The sequence below is a fragment of the Urocitellus parryii genome, chromosome 6 (assembly GCF_045843805.1).
Source record: "Urocitellus parryii isolate mUroPar1 chromosome 6, mUroPar1.hap1, whole genome shotgun sequence".
Classification (NCBI taxonomy): domain Eukaryota; kingdom Metazoa; phylum Chordata; class Mammalia; order Rodentia; family Sciuridae; genus Urocitellus; species Urocitellus parryii.
Window position 1 is genome coordinate 134,189,000 of NC_135536.1, and position 19,977 is coordinate 134,208,976.

Genomic DNA, 19,977 nt, shown 5'->3' on the forward strand with positions numbered 1-19,977 from the left:
GCTAATTTCTTTTTTTTTTCTTTCTTTTGTTTGTGGTGTAGGGATGGAACCCAGGGCCTAGTGCATGCTGGGCAAGTACTGTACCAATAAGCCACGCCCCCAGCCCCCACTCTGCTAGTTCTGACAAGCGAGACCCTTTGCCTACATGACCATTTTCCTCAGCCCCCACCACACTCACTGTTGACAAACTCCTGCTCCTCAGGGGTGACGATGCTGCTCAGGTGCGCTTGATGCTCTCGACACCGTCTCTCAGCATCCACCCAGGTCTCACGGTCAGGGAAGTGGCGGTAGCAGTGTCCCTGGAACTTGGTCCAGCCCTCCTCGCATACCTCCTGGTCTGCAATACAGGTCAGGGGCTTGAAGTGGAGTTCCAGGCCAGCTGGGGATGTGGTCTCTGCCAGTCTTATGACATGGGTTTAGATTCGCCCTTTCCTGTGCTCTCAAGGGAAGGAGCAGGCCCAGCTTGGGACATGCTCCTGTGGGAAGCCAGTAAGCCCTGGCTCCTCTAGTGGCCTCTATGTCTCATCTCTGGGAAATGTTGGTGCCAGGGACCTTTCTTTCTCTGATGCAGTGCCACTCCCTGCCCCAACTTTCCACCTGCAAGTGCCTGCCCTGGAGGGCCGACAGAGCTCAGTGGACCAAAGGTCAAAAATGTGGCAGGTTTTGAGATTTAAGGCAAAACATGGTTCCAAGAGGCTTTGTGGGAAGCAGTTGGAGGATTTAGGAGGGGCAGGCCTGGGCAGAAAAAGGGGCTGGCAGCCTCCTTCCCACAGAAATGTGAGTGAGGACAGGAGCAGAAATCAGTCTGCTTTGGGTGCAAAGACTCACAGCGCTCAGGCCATTTATCAGAGAGGCCTCCGGCTGAGTGCTGTCTATGTCTTAGAGAGAGACACAGCCAGCCAGGGGTCCACCCCTGATCCAGGGGCCCTGGCTTTCATTTTTGTTTATATTTTGGTGGCAGATGGGAAGAGGGGAGTACTTCTAAATGTGTAATGAGCTCTCTGCTCTGGAGAAGGGGCTGTTCTGGAGGGATATGTGGGAACCTGTCACTCAGGATCAGTGACTGTAAGCGTCACTTCCTAACTCCGCCTGCATGACATGGTACTGGCAATTTTAAATTGGCCCTGGTGAGAGTATTTGCCCCTCAGGAGCTGACAGATGTCACCATCAGGGCTCCTCTTTCCTCTGTGAAATCCAGTCGTCAAATGTCTGCCAGCGCAGCACTGGACAGAGGGAATTCAAGTCCTTCTCGCCCTTCATTGCCTGGGGCCTCCCATGTGGAGGGGTCCTCCTAGGTGGAGGACTGCCCACCCAGGTGGAGTGCCCTGGGGCCATGAATGCTTCAGGATGTAGGCAGCCTCCCACTGGATGCCACCAATCTGGTCATGCCAGGAAGGAAGGACTGGCAGGCTGGGGAAGGTGTGTTAGCATGCACGGTGGATGCTTGCCAAGGGAGGAGGATGTGGCTTGGGAAGAGTGAAAACAGTAGAGTGGAGGCCAATAGTCTGGGAAGAAAGAGGTGGAGTAGCAGGAGGAACTGAGGGGAGGCCTTGTCCCCTGCTACCAATGCTCTCCCAGGGGATGAAGCAAAGGTCTGGAAAGCACTGGGGAGGTCTCGGAGGTAGCTCAGCACCACGAGGAAGACAGAGATTCCACCCCAGTGCTGACTTGTGGGGTCAGTTCTTGGGTCATCTCAGTGCCTGTGGGCTGACCTGGGCAGGCAAAGCTGGAGGGTGAAGCAGTTGGTGGGGTGCTTATGTGGGGCCATGCACGATGGAAGCTTTGTGGAACACAGACAGAATTCCAGGGAGACTGGGAAAGGCTGTGAGGCCAGAGATGAAGAATGAGGCACTATGGGGTGGTGAGGGCAGAGGGCTGGAGTGGGAGAAGAGATGCAGCCTGGCTTCACTGGGTACCCAGGCCCAGGGCCTCTCTGAGAGGCTCTGAAACAAACTCTGTTCCATCTGAGTTCAGAGCCCCATGAAAGCCCTGCCTCCATTCCTGTAGAACCTCCCCTTTCCATGCTGGGACCCCAGAGCTGTTGTCTGTGTGGATGTTCCAGACTCTTCTCTCCTGCGGCAAATGGTTTTGGTATCCTGGGGAGAAAATCCTGTAGCTCTCCACTCCCACCCAGATGAGGTTGCAGGAGAGGAGGGGTATTCAGGCCTTTTCTTCTAGAAGCCTTAAATTCCTCCACTAACCTGTAACACTGTCATTGTCTTGGAGGGACATGCAAATCTCGACTACCACCCATACTGCTTATGCCCAGGAATTTCAGCTGCTTTCTGGAAGTTTCTGGTATCCACCTTGAGAGTTCTTTGAAAAAGAGCTTTGAGGTCTTGCACACTTCCAGGTGTGCATCATTGCTACCGACACCTGAAGCCTCATCTCCCCTCTGAGTCAGAAAGCCCATGCAATCTAGGGGAGCTGGGGGAGAGGAGGAAGGTCCATAGGGAGAGAGCTGGGGCTCAGTCTGGCCCTGGGAAGGTTCCTGGAATATAGGTGAGAAATAAAGGGGTTGGCAAGACCCAAGAGAGGCAACTCAACCCCTGCCCCTTGCAGTGAGACTGTTCTTTCTGGCCAGTTCTTGGTCTTGAACAAGGAAGGAAGAAGGAAAGCATGACCAATGTAGCAGCTGTCATGATGTGAAGGAGAGAAGGTGACATGCAGCAGACCCTGTTCATGCATGACTTGAGCATGCTGGTGACACAGGAGCTCTCAGGCAGACCAACCACAGCTTTCACCCGGGGAAGAGAAGGTAGCTTGGCTAGCATGGCCCATGGCTCCTTCGACCATGGAAGAGCCACAAAAGGCCCACAGATGATAAAGCAGGCAGATGCTGCCCATGACCATACTGGGAAGATCTGAGGCTGTCACTGGAGTGAGACACAATTGTTCCCACCCATAGCTTCCTTCAAGACAAGTGCACAGAATCGGCTCTATCCTCTTACTCTGATGCATGCACCAAGATCAGTGGTGGCATCAGCAAGTCTGCGAGTCCTGGAGAAAGTTAGTGGTATAAAGTTTCCTAGAGCCCCACCTTCCAAAGTGCAGGCTGTCTAGCCTGCAGTCTCTCCTGTGGTCAGATCAGGCAGTGCTCCAGAAGAGGAAGAGCAAGAAAAAGAGTGAGAATCAGTGGGAAAAGCAGACTTCTTGGTGGTTGTCCAGATGGATATGGGGCCCTGGTCAGGGCTTAGAGTCTGGGATTAGAAGGGAAGGGTGAGGAAAGAGGAGGAGGTGCAACTGTTAGTAACATTAGCTGAAGCAGAGACGGCCGTACCGATCTCACACAGGTCCCCTCCGTAGCTGGGAAGGCATAAGCATGTGAAAGAGTCGATGGCATCCACGCAGGTGGCTCCATTCAGACAAGGGCTTGAGAGGCACTCATCAATGTCTGCAAGAAATCAAGGGCCACCATTAGGACTCCTGCCCGCAATTCCAGCCTCACAAGCACTGTGGCCTCCTTATGGGTAGCCAGCCCTGCTGCTGTCCAGAGCCTGGGGAGGGGAGTGGCTGGTTTTCCTGAGAACTGTTGCTGCTGCTGCTGCTGCCGCCATCTTGGAATGCTGAACCAAAGATTCTGACAGGGTTTTTCTTGGATGTGTGTGATTCTTGATTGACAAGCTTGGAGCCCTGAAGTCAGGTTTCCCAATGGGTTGAAGAGATATGGTACTTTTGAAGTCAAAAGTTCCTCCAAGATGTCTTCTTTTTTTTTTTTTTTTTTTTTTTGTGAATGTTTCAGGAAGCCATGGAGTCTGAACTATGAACACAGTGGTGAGCAAGGACACTGGAAGTTGGGTTCTTGAAGCTTGTTTAGGACTCTTTCTTTTCCTATTTTCCTCTGTAGCTCTGAGCTCTGGAAAAAGGACAAGGTGATGCAGTACCAGAATGAACAAACTAGAAATGGGGTCTGCAGAGTATAGATCCATGAGAAAATGGCCACTTGGGATATCCACATGAAACTCACTAGACTTCTTGGGTTGCAGATGCCTTCTTTGCTTTCACTAAAAAAAAAAATATCTTGTAAAAATGAAGCTGGTATCTTTTTTCTTGGGATAGGGACTAAAATCCTGCCCAACATTTCCCTATTTAATCTTCCAGTTTAAGGCCACAGAAGGTGAATATCTCCAGTGAGTAAAGACTCTTCCAGACTCTTCTCTCCTGTGGCAAATGGTTTTGGTATGGTCTGGAAAGGCTCCATCCTGTGAATGGGAGGCAAGCATTTTGAAGCTGACCAGGTACTCAGTGAGTGGCTGCCTACCAGCCACTCAATTCTGAAATACAAGCAGGTATCCATCAGCCTCTTCTTCTCAGGTCAGCTCTTCTTCCTTCTGTTTTTGTCCGAAGATGTTTTTCTGGTCAAACTTCTTTGTAGAACTTGCGCTGGTAAGTCATTGGCCTTTGCCTCAACCTTTCCTCAATTAGCCATGATGAGAATTGAATCTCTTAATATGGTCTTTCCAAACCTTTCTGAGAAAACAGAAGACACGAAGGAATTCTTCTTCTGTCTTTGTAGTCCAAAGCTCCTGCTATTTTTTATTTTTCTCCCTGGGTTTCCCTGACCGGGGACAAGATGAAGGTATTATGCAAATCCTCTTGCCAACACATCAATAAAATTCTGCAACAAGTGGTCTCCAGTGGCTTATGGGGCACCATGTAGTTGGGAGATGCTAAGCCTTGGTATGTGCAGCTGGGTTCATGCAACCTCCAGGATCCAATGGCATGTTTATGTGTGGTATCCATGTGAGTAGCTAAGCCCTGGGCTGGGAATAGGACCTCTGAATCCTCAATATGTTCCAGGACTTCTTGCCTCCATTAAGAGCAAACAAGATCTTAAAGTCAATCCTTTGACATGAGAGCAAAAGTATCTTCCTCTGGATCTTCAAGTTTGTGCATAATAGGCATCTTCTTGGCCAAAGTTGGGTTTGCACAATGGGTGGCCTGAAAATCTCTGGTTCCCAGGTGTCTTGCTCATCCCGTGAAGCTCCTAATCTCTGTTTCTTGAGCATCTCTCTTGTCCCACAGAGTTCTTAACTTCATTTCAAGGAGTACACACCATAGATTAGAAACCAACAGTTCCAAGTTTGGAACTGTTCTGAGCAAACTCAAAATGCATGGAGGAACTGATTGAAATCCCAGCATGCACTTGGATTCCCAGCATGCACCAGGATTCCCAGCAGCAGCAGTAGCAGCAATAGGTCAGGTCAGTCAGCAGGGTGAAGCTGGGGCGGCTCTCCTGCTTCAGGAAAGCGGTGTTCTCTTTTGTCCATTAGCATCATTATGGGAAGTGGGCAGCACTGGGCAAGGGGAATGAAGCAAATGTAGGCGCTAAAGCAGTTGTACAGAGCAGGGGACAGGGGTGGCTTCTTGGAGAAAAGCCAGACATCACTGGCTCCTGGTCAAAATCACTGAAGAAAGGGTGGCAAAGATGGGAGGCCCAGAAGTAGGCCAGGCCAGACAGCTTCCAGCTGCCCAGAGGCTTGGAGATTGTACCTTGTACTGCCCATCCCTAGGCTGTGTGAGCTCCAGGGCAGTGTTGTTTTCCCTGTGTTTGACCAGGGCACCAAATCTGAGAAGGTTGCAAGGACAGATGGAACCGATTTCTGGAATCAGAAGCTTATTATTATTATTATTATTATTTTATTATTTTTGTAGGAGGGTCAGAAGGGCCACAATTCTGAAGAGCAAAGAGCCTGTGGGTCCCACTGGGGCAGTTTAGAGAGGCTGAGTCTGCATCTTCAGCTGCAGGGAGAGGGCTGATATCCTGTGTGTAGCTTTCTTATTAATCCCTCAGTCCTGGGCACCTCATCTCCTCTTTATCTGTCTGCAAGAGCCACTCTGGATCTGACTGTCCACCTCTTTCTGTGAAGGGCAGTTAAAGCATCTCTCAGCTTCTGGAACCAAGAGAGGAGTAGGACTGGGTCCAGTTGTGAGCCCAGATTGGGGGTGTCCCAGACAATGTGATAGAGGGGTAGAGGGAGGAAAGGGCTTTGGGCAGTGGAAGACATCTTAAAGGAAGAGAGGAAAGGAGGAGAGGACCAAGATCTGCTAACAACCTTGTCTGAGCCAGATTCTCTGACACACACATGTTATTCTCCAAATGCCCAGTGGGTATAGACATGATGCCATTTATAGATAGGGAAACAAGTGAAGGCACTTGCTTATGCTGGCAAATAGGGGTGACAGATGAGAAGAGATGGGAGAGAGAGTAAGAAAATGAGACTGGATGATGGAGGGAGAGAGACACTGGGGTCCTGGAATCTTGGGACCTTGCTACCATTTCCTCTACAGACACCCAATGTTCACTCATCATCACGGAGCAGGGAGTCTGGGTACTGTCAGGACTCTCTAGCTTCTGTTACCACTACTAAAACTAAAAGGGATGGTTCATACCTCAGCAGGGCCTTCCAGTGGTACTCTAACTTAGGAGAGGAAAGAATTGGGAGCTCCCTTGTGAAGGCCAAAGTAATGGAGATACTTGGAAATAATTCTTGGTGTCTGAATTGGAGATATCAGGCCTCCACCTTGAGTAGGTCTTGTCCACCTGGATCAGAGCCCAGGACCTCCAGGTGAGCTGGAGTTTATTTGACACATGAAGATGCTGAACAAAGAGTGACAAGTGATTTTACCCAAGTGATACTTGACTAAATGGTTTGCCACTCATAAAGACTACAATATGAATGGTACTCTTTATTCGGTATACAATCTGTGCAGCTGGATGCTTATCTTTCTAAGACAAGAGTGAACTTTTTTTTTTCCAGGACATAATTTTCCAGGATAAGGATTGGGGGTGGGGATCCCCTCAAGAAGCATAGAGAAAATTGCTTAACTCAGTAGCTGCTGGGCACCATGCAAAAACCTAAAACCAATAAGGATGGGCAGACTTGAGTATAGATACTGACTTTCTTGTTGGGAGGAATTATGAGGGTATTTTTGTCAGTCCCAATTTGCTTTTAAAATAAAAACCATTAAATTAAAAAGTATACTACTATTATACTGTTTAAAGTCTTTTATATTCTAAAGGTTGATTTTGAGTGCAATTTTAATATCCTGCTTAAATTCAATTAAGTTGCTTGTTAAGACCTGCCCATGGACTTTTTGGTTGAGTCAAGTCAAGAAGGTCTACTTTGAATTTTTAGATTTTATAGCCCTATATTTTTCAGTTTCGGTGAAAGTACTTCTTTCCCAGACATAAAGGTTTCACTGAAAGTTAAATGTATTCCCTAGAAGAAGAGACAGTGTCTGATCATAAATTAGAATTCCCAACCAAAAAAGTGAACAATTTCAGTAAAATAGAAAAAAGACTGATTAAACTTTAATTTTGTATCTTTCTAAGCTAGAAGTTAGGAGAAGTTCAGCAATGACTGAAAATCAGATGTGAGATCTGATTAGAACAGTGCTTTTTCAACCTTTGTTGCACACTATAAATTAATGGGATAGTTAAAACAATTTTTTTTAAATTTTAATTTTTAATTTTTTAAAATGCTAGTGCAGAATATCTTAGGGAGGAGCCCAAGTATGATGCTTTTTAAAAGCACTCCCTTGATTTTAAACAGCAGCTGGGAAACCTAAGTCACTCCCCATAGATGTTATCAGTAATGCAGGTGAGGAAGATGATGATTTTTAAGTGGGTAAGAATAGAATAGTCCTACTTTTGATTGCTAAAGAATCTGAGTATTCATTAATCAGATATTTATTTTGAAGTAGAAAGTACTAATTAATAATTTATCAAGAATTTGTTTATGGAATACTGACTAAATAAGATGACAGTGATTCCCAAACATTTCTTTTCTTTTTCTTTTTTATATTGGAGATTGAAGCCAGGAGCACTTAACCACTGAGTTACATCCCCAGCCCTTTTTATTTTGAGACAGTCTTGTTAAGTTGTTGAATCTAGCCTGAAACTTGTGATCCTCTTGCCTCAGCCTCCTGAGTTGCTAGGATTACAGGCGTGTGCCACAATACCTGGTTCAAATGTTTCTTTTAGGACAAAATACAGCCTCTAATTCCATTGCTAGGCAAACATCTCCCCTGAATATTAAATATTACCATACATTCCACAAAACACTGTATTTGGCTCCTGTTAGAAATCATGGTTTCTTTAACAACCTTTGGCTCCTGATTCTAGAGCAAGATGGTAGGTGGTTCATCCATGGAGACCAGACACCATCTACAGTCCTGGAAGCACTTGAACCTTGAGCTACATTGAACAGGAGTGACTGGGGACCCCAGGGCACAGGCCTGGGGAGTGACAGCCCAGGCTTGTGCCGCACTGATCCTCATCACCTGCTCTGTAGGGATGCTAAGGTTTCCCTAACTAGAGGCATGAGAGATAGTGGAGGGGAACCGATTTTTATTGAATGCCTCTTGGCTGATGTTATATTCAGGTGACCTGTACTGCAGTGTTCTCAGCCCTGGCTGCACATTGAAGTTACCTGGGAATTTAAAAGCCCCAATGCCAAAGGCCACAGGACCATTTCAATCAGAATCCATGGGTCTGGTCTGAGAACCACTATCATTGATTCCTGTTGTCAAATGAGGAAAGCAGGGGCTTGGCTGTGTGTGTTGATCAGACTGACTCTGATTCCACAGCCCTTTTCCATTCTGGCTCCCCAGATATCTGCCTTCAGATTTTTGTGACCAGCAACTTGTTGTTATTATTTATTTATTTGGTAGTGGGGATTGAACCCTGGGTACTTTACCAGCTCCACTTTAAAAAATTTTTGTTTTGAGACAGAGTCTCCCTAAGTTGCTTGGGACCTTGCTAAATTGCTGAGTCTAGCCTTGAGATTCTCCTGCTTCAGCCTCCCGAGTTCTGGGATTACAAGCATGTGCCATTATGCCCAGCAACTTGTTATTATTTTTAAGAGGCGGTTTCTAATTTAGCCCAGTGTGCTAAAAAAGTGAACTCAGACCTTGATCCTTGATTCAACTCATATAGTGGATTCAGGCAAATGAATTAACCTCTCTTCTTTCCAGTTTCAAATAGGAATAATTACCAACCTGCTCATAGAGCTGTTGGGGAAGAAATCTTGGGAGAGCACTGAGGAAATATGCAAGATCAGAGAAAGGCTGCCCTTACAATAGAGTAGTTAAGTTCTACTGTCATCTGATTTTACTAACTTCAGGGCTGCTGAGGACAGGAGCCTTGCTTGACTTCTGATACTAGTGTCACATTTTTGCCTCAAGTATCAGGTTTGGGAAGGAATGGCTAGGCACGTTGGTGCATGCCTGTAATCCTAGCTATTCAGGAGGCTGAGACAGGAGGATTGTAAGTTTAAGGCCAGCCATCCTCAGCAACTTAGCGAGCTCTTGTCTCAAAGTACAAAATTAAGAGCTTCCCCCCGAAAAAAAAAAAGGGTTGGGGATGTAGCTCAATGGTGGAAAGTAGCTGAGTTCAGTCCCCAGTAACTGCCCCATGACCACAAGAATAGAGTCATCCCTGGTTTGAGATATTTGGCTTCAGTTCCTGGGGTCACTATAGCCCATGAAAAAATTATCCCTTGGGCAGTAAGGAGAGCTCACCTGCTCTGGTCTTGGAGGCCCGAGTGTCCTTAGTTTCCAGCCCTGACTTGTGGGCAGAGACTGACCGCAGAGGGGGAAAGAACAGATGTTATCTGCCCTAATGCTTGTACATATTTACTGTAGAAGTGCCAGCCACACAGTACATACGAGTATCTAATATACAGTGATATGTTAATTTTCACATATAGTCACATATCCAGACTCAGAGCCTTTGGGGATGATGTAAAGGCTGTTGGGTGCTAGGTGTTTGCCTGACAAACCTGGAAGTGGTTGTTTTTTGCCCCTGGAATTCCCTTCTCCAATTTTGTGCATGTCCTAGGAATAAAGCCCTTTTGTGAAAGACCCTGACTAGAGAGAGAAGCTAGGAACAAGGGCACTGGGTTGTGGAAAGAGCTAACCCAAGCACAGGAGCTTGGCGGTAACTGGGTACCTCTTTAATGTTGAAGAGATAAGATGTCATCGTGGCCTCGGGCCTTGGATGTGTCCACAGAATGACAGGTGGATTCTAACCACCTCCAATCAGAGGAGCCCCAGGTCCCTTACCCGTCCCACAGGCTGCTTGACCATGGCAATGAACCATCAGAGCTTCCAGGGCAGTAGGTGCCCGTGGGAAACACACTGCTGGGGGTGACAAGCACTGTATTATTTCCTTCAGGACAGGAAGGGGACCCAGATGCCATCCAGACCCAAACACTAGGGAGCCACAGAGGCTTAATCCAGGAGCTCACCCTGCATGATACAAAACAGCCCCCTTGAGAGACAGAGGGACGTGTCCGGGGGTACCAATACTCACCCCAAGTTCAACATTTCTTGGAGGGCTCTTTTTTATCTTCAAAATTCAAGCACTCATAGAGTAGCCTTTGGCCTGATAGGAAACAAACTACTTGCTTGCCTAATTATTTAGCTTTATTTTTTTTTTTCTCCTAAACCGTCTTTTCCACTAGATGCTCTGGGAAGCTGTGTTTGTGAGGCTGTGACCCCTGACACTCTGCTGCTGCAGACCTCTCCTTCCTAGTCTGCAAAGCCTGAGCCACAGTTGACCCTGGTCATCTCCTCTTGCCTGTGGCCCCTTCTGGGGACGAAGGAGTCAGTCTCTCCAGTGTCCCTACCCACACCCCCATACCCCACAAGGCTCTTACCTATGTCACAGTGCTCGCCAGTGTGGCCAGGGGGGCAAAAACATATGACACGTCCCTCTGTCTCCTGGCAGGTTCCAACGCCACAGGGCTCCTCTGCACAGGACCTGGCAGGGGCTTCAACCCCAGGGAAGAGGCTGAGTGTCAAGAACACAGCCACCTGGGGCCAATGCAGTCTCCAAGACTGTGCAGTTGGGTCATGAGATCCCTGAACTCCAGGAGGGTGGCTTTTGGGTCAGCTTGTTTCTGGGCACTTGGCCCCCAGCGTCTGGGGGTGGGGACTCTTGCTGACTGTGAACACTCTCTTAGCCCCGTGGGAGAGGCAAGGAATCCCCAAACAAAAAGCAAAGGGAGAGCAGCTACTTGCCAGGTGCCCGGTTCCTAGGACTGTGTGGAGGTGAGGCAATCACAGTCATCTAGGGAGTCCCTTCCTGGGGTGGGTGAGAACTCAGAGTCTAAAGTTGGGACATGGCCAAAATAGCACTTCATAGTTCCCTAAATTAGGCAGGTTTTAGTCTTACACAAAACACATAATCAGACATAGAAATGTCATCAGCAGATTCACTCTCTTCTCTCACACTCACCCTGGGGCACGATGCATGAACAGAATTTCCAGGACTTTCTAAATCGCCCTTTTTTTCTCTGTGCCAAGTACACACAGCTGAATTCACACATAAATGCTCATGTGTTGTAACTCCACTGTTAGGGTCACAGTCACTAGTCATTGTGAGGGTGTATCGTGTGCAAAATATAATGCTTGCTTTATCTATATTTATATTCTGTTTAGTTTTCTTGGTACTATTCTCATTTTATAGAAGGAAAGCTCAGAGAAGTTAAAACTCTTGCCTGAGGCTGCACAGCTAATCTGTGGTGGAACTGTGCTTGGAAACTTAAAGCTCCACAGTGTCTTTCTACAGGACAGCTGTCCAGACACATTTAAAGGATGAAAAACAACAATACCTGAAACGGTGGACTCTGATTCTCCTGATCCCTCTGGGGAAGCTGGGATGGAAGCATCTGTTGGGGAGGTGGCTGTTCCAGCCGTTTGGGTCTCTTCTCTTGAGAACAAGGGACTTGAGGACTCGATTTCTAGATGTGCCTCTGCAGGGCGCTGGGTCTGCTGGTTCCATTCAGATTCTGGGAGGCTGGTGCTGATGACAATATCCATCCCTGAGGTCTGACCAGACAGGTCTCCACTGATTTCAGTCCTGTCCCCAGAAGTCACAGGAGTGGCTGAAGGCATGCCGGATGCCTCTGTGCCCACATCATAGGTGATGGTTGACTCCCTGGTCACTTCAGGAGCAGCAGACCCCTCCATGGAACCTTCCTGAAAAGACCAAGGGCTGCTGCTCACCCCCAGGCCCGAGGCGTTCTCGAGGTCAGCTTCGTGCAAGGCAGAGGTGGTTTCCTGCAGAGTAGAGGCCCCAGACACCTCTCCGCTGGCCTCTGGGGCAGCAGATGTCCCCACTTCAGCCTCAGGATAGGCGGACAGTTCACTGCTGGCTTCTGGGACTGATGATGCTTCCACTCCAGAACTGGGGAACGTTGGTGTAGCCCCACTCATGTCCCCAGAGGCAGAGGCTTCTCCACTGGCCTCAAAAAGCTGGGGTGTGTATGTCACCGGGGATCTTTGGCCGAGTTCCTGGGAAACAACAGTTGGTTCGGTTACACCCTCCACGAACTCTGAAGTGATTAAAGTAACTTCTGGAAGACCCGAGGCCTCTCCACTCGTGCTTGTGGCTACAGAGGATTCTCCGCTTATTTCAGCGGTGCTGGAAAAGTCCCCACTGAAATACGGAGTGCTTGATGGCTCTCCGCTGGGTTCCACCATCCCAGATTGCAGTCCACTTAGGTCCAAAGATCCAGAATGGTCTCCAGACATGTCTGGTGCTCCAGAATGGGCACCACTGAGTTCCAAAATGCCTGAAGGTCCTTCTCCAGCTTCTTGGGCTGTTGGAGCCTGGGTTACAGATTCCACCAAAGTTCTGTCTATGAGAGAGACAGTTGGGAAACCTGATGGAAGTCCACTGCCGTCATATCCCTCTGAAGACAGGTTGCTCCCCATCTCAGCTCCAGAAGTTTCTCCACTGACCTCAGTCACTCCACTTGGTAGGCCACTGAATTCTGGAACCGGGGATGTAAACCCACTGGAATCGATTATTCCAGAAGATTGTCCACTGACATCCACTACCCCAGATGTGCCTGACAGATCTGTCTCCCCAGAAGGGAGACCACTGAGTTCCACTGACCCTAAGCCTTCTTCTTCTTTAAACGTAGTAGGGGTCACTTCAACCAAACTGGTGTCCACAAATGTAATTCCAGAAGATTCCCCACTGCCACTCATGGTGCCAGAAACCAGGTCCGGGATTCTGGGTGTTATCCCTGATGGCTGCCCACTGAGATCAGGAACCCCGGATGTCTCTCCACTCTGGTCAGTTATACCGAATGGTGGGATGCTGCCAAAAAGAACTCCAGATGCTTCTCCACTGACATCTGGTTGTCCAGAAGATAGTCCGCTAAGCTCCGTCACTCCAGATGTTTCCCCACTGGTGTAAGGAAACCCTGATGGCTGCCCACTGACCTCAGAAATGCCAGATGTTCCCCCACTGATGTCAGGAAACCCAGATGGCTGTCCACTAACACCAAAGAATCCAGATGTTTCTCCACTGATGTCAGGAGACCCAGATGTTTGACCACTGAGTTCAATTCCTGAAGGGAGTCCACTTTCTCCCCCGCTAATGTCCAGTTCACTGAAGGGCAGCCCAGATATTTCTCCTGCACCACTGATGCCAATGGTTCCCCTCCCTTCCAGTTCACTTGCAGTGGAGGCTGTGACCACTTCTACCAATGTAGTATCCACTAGAGAAACAGTTGGAAATCCAGATGGAAGTCCACTAAAGTCAGGCAGGCCAGAGGATGGGCCACTTCCAAGGTCCACTCCAGAATACTCACCACTAAATCCAGAGGGAAGGCCACTTTCTTCTGGAGCTTGTCCACTTCCTACAGTTCCAGAAGGCAGCTTTTCAAAGACCAAGGTTCCAGAAGCAGACCCCACCAAATCTTCTGTTCCAGAAGGTAATCCTTCTGAGGTTTCTTCCGTTCCAGAAGTTGAGGTCTCTAGACCTTCCCTTCCAGAAGGAAGTCCACTGAGATCTTCTCCTACTCCAGAAGCAGAAATCTCTATACCTTCTCTTCCAGAAGGAAGTCCACCACTAAGTTCATCATCTGTGCCAGAGGCAGAAATGTCTAGACCTTCTCTTCCAGTAGGAAGCCCACTGCCCTCCTCTACTCCAGAGGCAGAAGTCTCTAGAACTTCTCCTCCAGAAGAAAGCCCACTGATGTCCTCTACTCCAGAGGTAGAAGTCTCTAGACCTCCTATTCCAGAAGGAAGCCCACTGATGTCCTCCACTCCAGAGGCAGAGGTCTCTAGACCTTCTTTTTCTGTAGGAAGCCCACTGACCTCCTCTACTCCAGAGGTAGAAGTCTCTAGGCCTTCACTTTCAGTAGGAAGCCCACTGCCCTCCTCTACTCCAGAGGCAGAAGTCTCTAGAACTTCTCCTCCAGAAGGAAGCCCACTGAGGTCCTCTACTCCAGAGGTAGAAGTCTCTAGGCCTTCACTTTCAGTAGGAAGCCCACTGCCCTCCTCTACTCCAGAGGCAGAAGTCTCTAGAACTTCTCCTCCAGAAGGAAGCCCACTGAGGTCCTCTACTCCAGAGGCAGAAGTCTCTAGACCTTCACTTTCAGTAGGAAGCCCACTGACCTCCTCGACTCCAGAGGCAGAAGTCTCTAGAACTTCTCCTCCAGAAGGAAGCCCACTGCCCTCCTCTACTCCAGAGGCAGAAGTCTCTAGAACTTCCTCTCCAGAAGGAAGCCTGCTGAGGTCCTCTACTCCAGAGGTAGAAGTCTCCAGGCCTTCACTTTCAGTAGGAAGCCCACTGCCCTCCTCTACTCCAGAGGCAGAAGTCTCTAGACCTTCTCTTCCTGAAGGAAGTCCACTGAGATCCCCTACTCCAGAGGCAGAAGTCTCTAGAACTTCCTCTCCAGAAGGAAGCCTGCTGAGGTCCCCTATTCCAGAGGCAGAGCCCTCTAAGCCCTCACCTCCAGAGGGTAGCCCACCAACCTGAGGAGTGGTAGGCCACTCAATTTTATCTTCATCTCCTGAGGACAGTCCACTTTCCACAGGCAGGCCTGAGCCCACTGTGGAGGTGACACCACTGGAATCAAGGTCTCCAGAGGGTAGTCCACTTGCACTGACCCCTGAGGGCTGCCCACTGGAGTCAAGGCGTCCTGAAGCTTCTCCACTGCCTGTGAAGTCACCGCTGGTGTCAGGGGCTCCAGACACTTCCCCAGAGCCTGGCAGTTCCATCCCACTTGGCATGACCTGGGCAGGTGTGTAGGTCTCCTCCGAGGTGAAAGGCTCTTCCGAGGCAGAGGGCACTGCGGTTGCAGAAGGGCCTTCTGTGCTTTCCTCTGTTGCTGCACTAGTGGGAGGCCATGTGGGAGGGATTCCTGGGGGAGAGGAGGAAACAAGGTGAGGGGTGGGCTTAGTAACTCTGAAACTGAGCTCTAGTCCTTCCACAGTAAAACCTTCCTCCTCAGAATTCAGAAATCCTTAAGGGTCTTGGAAAGGGGAGTAGGAAGGGAGGACAAGAGAGGGAAGGAAGCAGGGAGAAGCAGGGGCACAAGGAAGCTCCCACACTACCCTCAGGGACCCAGGCCTTCACAGCCTGTGTTTTGTGAGACTGTAGAGGCTGCCACCCACTCAAACCATTGGATGTGTGGGCCATCACTGAAGATGGCCAAGGTCACCCTTCAAGTACTTCCACTTTATCATCTCATGTAATTTTGATCCCTGGACCAGCAGCACCAGCATCCTCTGGGGACCTGATAGAGAAGCAAATTCGCAGACCCTAGCCCAGCCTGGCTGACAGAGGCTCTGGGGTGGGCCCAGCTCATCATGTCCACAAGCCGGGACATGAGGAACTACAGAATGAGGACCCCTGATCTCAATGCTTCCCTCTGAAGCTGCAGAGCTGGTGTAGTGCTATTTGTAAACACACATTCCCTTTTCAATTCTGAGATCCCCATTACAAAGGATTTGAAAAACAGAAAAGAAAAAACCCTCACCATTCTAAATAATCATGGTTACATTCTTTTCTTTTAGTCTTATATTCTTTGCCATTTAAAAACAAAATAGCGGGGCTGGGGCTGGGGCTCAGCGATAGCGCACTTGCCTAGCACGTATGAGGCATTGGGTTCAATTCTCAGCACCACATATAAATTTTAAAAAAAGGTCTATCAACAACTAAAAAAATAAAAATAAAAACAACATAGCTAGGTTTGAACCTTATACATGCTTCTGGGGAAAGAAGCATCTGGTCCTCTGGGTAGGCTCACAGTCCCCTCTTTCTCAGAAGAGAACTTTGGAGGGCGTGGGTAGTGACATACAGTAGCATACTGGATGATTACAGGTAGGACCCAGAAAAAGTTCTATTTTGATTTACACACACACACACACACACACACACACACACACACACACACAATATACATATCTCAGAAACCACTGGCATGACCATTTGCAGTCATAATATGACATTTCTCTTTTAAATACATTTAGGTGTCATTTTAAAAAGCAAGTCAATTGAAAGAAAAAGTCGTGGCATGAACAATAGTACAGACAGTCCCAGATATGGCTGAAATCAGCAAGGTGGTCAGGAACTGAAGTTAAACTTATCTACAAGACTGCTGGAGCACTTTCCCATGGATAACTTCCCATGAATAGTGGCCAGAGTCCTGGGCCAAGCCACACCCTCCTGTCCAAGAGGATCCAGCTATTCTTTTCCTGGTGAGGGGCAAGTAAAGGGCCATAGGCAGGTGTGGCTGTTGGGTAAAGTCTTGAGGCCAGAATCCCACCTAGAGTTGAATCCTCATCTTTTGGCATGGAGGGAACAAACTTTGCATTTTCAGCCTCCAGAGAAGAGCCCAGCTCTGCCAAATTGCTGAGGACCCACGAGGAGAATGAGTGGCTGAATGAACTATTGGGAAGCTCTGAAGGTCTTTTCTTCAGATGCACCAGTCCCTGTGGAGCCGACTGCACTAGGCACACACATGGTGTAGACCACTTCAATTCGTGTTCCAGTGCTGTGAGCCACTAGATGTTAACAAGCTTCCATGAAAATAAAGTCTCTGTGATCAGGTTTACTTGTGACACCCCGCATACATCACCTCTTCTCTGAGAATGACAGTGCACCTTAGCTTATCAAAGACTTGAGAGGGTTGGCAGCCAGGAAAGCTGTTAGTCTTTCAGTAAGCCAGGACTTCCCAAACCTTGGTGACCACAAAGCACTTCTGACAAGGTTTTGGGATTGTTACTTTCATCCTACTAAGTCCCATCTGATTTCAGAGTTTAGGAAGTCTTGGCTGGGGAGGCCTGATCCAGAGGAGGGACATGGAAGGAGGCGAAAGTCAAGTAGAGAGGTCACAGTCAGACCGGCAGTAGTTACCCTCTCCTTTGTTCTTTCTCCCCTATTGGAAATCCTTCTAAAGGATCTAAAGATGGAAAAGGTTAGGGTAGGACAGAATGACTGAGAGTCTTCTGATGGGCCCAGAGCTGGGCATTGGAGATGTCTGCAGGAGAAATAAAGGAAAGAGTACAGTGGACATGTGTGTGGGGTGTTTTATACACAAGGCCTTGTTGTCACTCCGGGGCATGTCCTAGGAACCCAGGTCCCAGGGGGAAGTAACCGCCCCCCTGCCCCCAGGCACAACCCAGGCAGATAGGGATGTGCAACTGCAGGATGTGCCCTGAGCCCACCCACACGGACCTGGCAGTGGGGATGTGCCCACTGGGGTGTAGGCTGGTTCCCATTCTGTCTGATTTTCTGGCTCAGTGGTGAAGTCTGGGACTGCAGTTGTCTCCTCCCCTATGGGGACAGCAGCCACACCAGGTCCCACTTGGGTAATGATCCAGTCCTCCACGTCAGTGGGTGCTGTGGGAGTTCTGACCTCCTCTTCTACTGGAGAGGTCACCATTGATGCACCTGAAGAGAACGTGGGTGATGAGGGTCCCCTGCTGGCCAGTGACCCATCCCAAACCCTTGAGAGGAGTTAGGGGAAACTGAGGTGGATCAGCTGGCATGAGAGACTTACTGGCCACCCAGCCTTCAGTTCTGCAAGATGGCTCCTGCCGTCTCAGCTAATAAGAGCCAGGTGTACCATTTATAATCGCACACACCCATCGGTGGTCTAGATCAGAGTGGAATAGATTCTACTCCCCTTTTTACAAACGAAACTCAGAGTTATATTTCTTGCCCAGGGTCAGTGACTTAGAAGTGGCAGATAGAATCCAAGCATCTGGTATCAGACCATGCTGCTTCTACTGGGGAGAGACATTATGTCCCAAGTGTGTCAGGACCAAGAACAGGAAGGAGACATTTAAAATTTCATGCAGCCATCCTGGTATTTGGAGGAGGGAAGAAAATATTCATCAACTGTGAGGGAAATTCTTATGGTTTGGGGGAAACCAGCAGATTGGGGAAGTGTAGGAAGGAAATTCAACTTCTCTGCAGGAGAATATAAAAGGCCAAGTCCACTGAGGGTCAGGGGTCAGGGGAGAAGGGTTTATGGCTGGGAATTTACTGGAAAACCAACTGGCTTGGCTTCTGTTACCCAGAGTAGAGACAGGTCCTGGGTCAAGAGCCTCATGAGCTCCGGGGAGGGGACTGGTGTTCTTGAACCTGACCCCATGGGGGCTCTTATGGTTTGGGTATGAAATGTCCCCCTCAGGCTCATGTGTTGAAGGCGTGGTTCCCACTGCAGCAACATTCAGATCCAAGTGATTGGATCACAAGGGCTCTGACCTCATCAATGGATCACCCCACTGACCGGTTCAACACTGGACTACTGGGAGGTGTGGAAACTGTAGGAGGTGGGGTCTGGTTGGAGGACAGAGGCCACTGGGGGGCACGCCTTGGAAAGGCATTGTTGTCCCTGGCCCCTTTCCTGCTTTCTGTTTCTCGGTTTCCATGAGGTGAGCCCTTCTGCCATGATGTTCTGCCTCACCACAGGCCCAGAACAGTGGAGCCAGCTGACCAGGGTCTGAAACTATGAGCCAAAATAAATCTTTCCTCCTTCAAGTTGGTTTTCTCAGATATTTTGTCACAGCAAAGGAAAGCTGACTAACACAGAAAATTCCAGTGGTTTTTAGGCCTCCGTTGCTTGGCCCCACTGCTGTGGCTTGTGGTGAGGCGGAAATGACATGGCAGGGAGGGTGTGGCAGAGCAAAGCTGCTTACCTCACAGCAGTCGGGAGGTGGGCAGTGGGGAAGGGCCTGGGTTCCCAATATACTCGTCAAAGTCACATCTCCAGTGATCGACTTCCTCCAACTGGGCCCCACTTTCTAAAATTTCCACTACCTCTCAATAGGACCACCACCTGGAGACTAAGCCTTCAATACATGGTTCTTTGGGAGACATCCACACTACAAAAGAGGCTGAAATTTGAATAGGATTTTAAAACTTGGGGCCTCTTTTTTTTCTCTTAATTTTATTTGGAAATAAAATTTATAGAGCCACAGGAAGTTGCAAAGACCCTCAATTTGCATATTATGGAAAATATGACCCAAGCTCTTCTATAATCTACATCTGGTCAGTGCACCTAGACCCTACATTAACACTGTGAGAGCTCATCCAATCAGAGCCCAGCAATGTGCTTGGCCACACCCTGGCCGTCAGCTGTTCCTTGATATCCTTTTTAGAAATCTAATTGTTAATGATGGATATGGCAGTGTGTCCACAGCATGGGTTAATTAGAAATGTGAATTACTGGTGCTTAATAAAGAATAAGGGAATTATTTGATTAACCTCATCACAAAAATAATTACAAGAAGGAGAGAATTTGACAAGAGTGTACAAATTAAAAAAATTCATGTATATTTTTAAGTGCATTGCATACACTATCCCAGCTAATATTCATATGCAATGCTCTTTGAAGCAGAAATTATTTTATCACCATTTTTAGGTGAAGCAGAGAAAAGGAGAGGTTAAGTCACTTACCCAGGGTCACACAGCTATTAAATAGCAGAGCCATAATTGAAATTCAGGTTTGCTGTATTTTACAGTCAAGGTTCCTTATCTACTTTGCTTTGCCTCTGGGGAAACTTAGAAAAATGGCCTTGTCTTGGGGTCAAAGCCTAAAGTCAGCTAACTTCAGAGTTGTCCCTGTCCCAACAGGATGTTTTCCTCCTTGCTCTGATGGGAGATTGATGGAGAGGGGTCAGGAGTGCCAGCCTCAGGGAGTCACCAGGAGGCAGAAT

General features: G+C 48.5%; 1 protein-coding gene across 2 annotated transcripts in view; it reads right to left on the reverse strand.

The window, feature by feature from the left end:
- Acan (aggrecan) overlaps positions 1-19,977 on the reverse strand; it is a 35,244-nt gene that overhangs the window by 2,676 nt on the left and 12,591 nt on the right. The window contains exons 10-14 of one of the 2 annotated variants that reach the window (XM_077799432.1): positions 17,489-17,704; positions 14,740-15,170; positions 11,622-14,685; positions 3,281-3,394; positions 179-337 (exon numbers count right to left, since the gene is read on the reverse strand). In XM_077799432.1, the coding sequence (XP_077655558.1) occupies positions 179-337; positions 3,281-3,394; positions 11,622-14,685; positions 14,740-15,170; positions 17,489-17,704 (3,984 nt within the window). The remainder of the gene's footprint in view (positions 1-178; positions 338-3,280; positions 3,395-11,621; positions 14,686-14,739; positions 15,171-17,488; positions 17,705-19,977) is intronic. The other variant, XM_077799433.1, reaches the window with a different exon arrangement.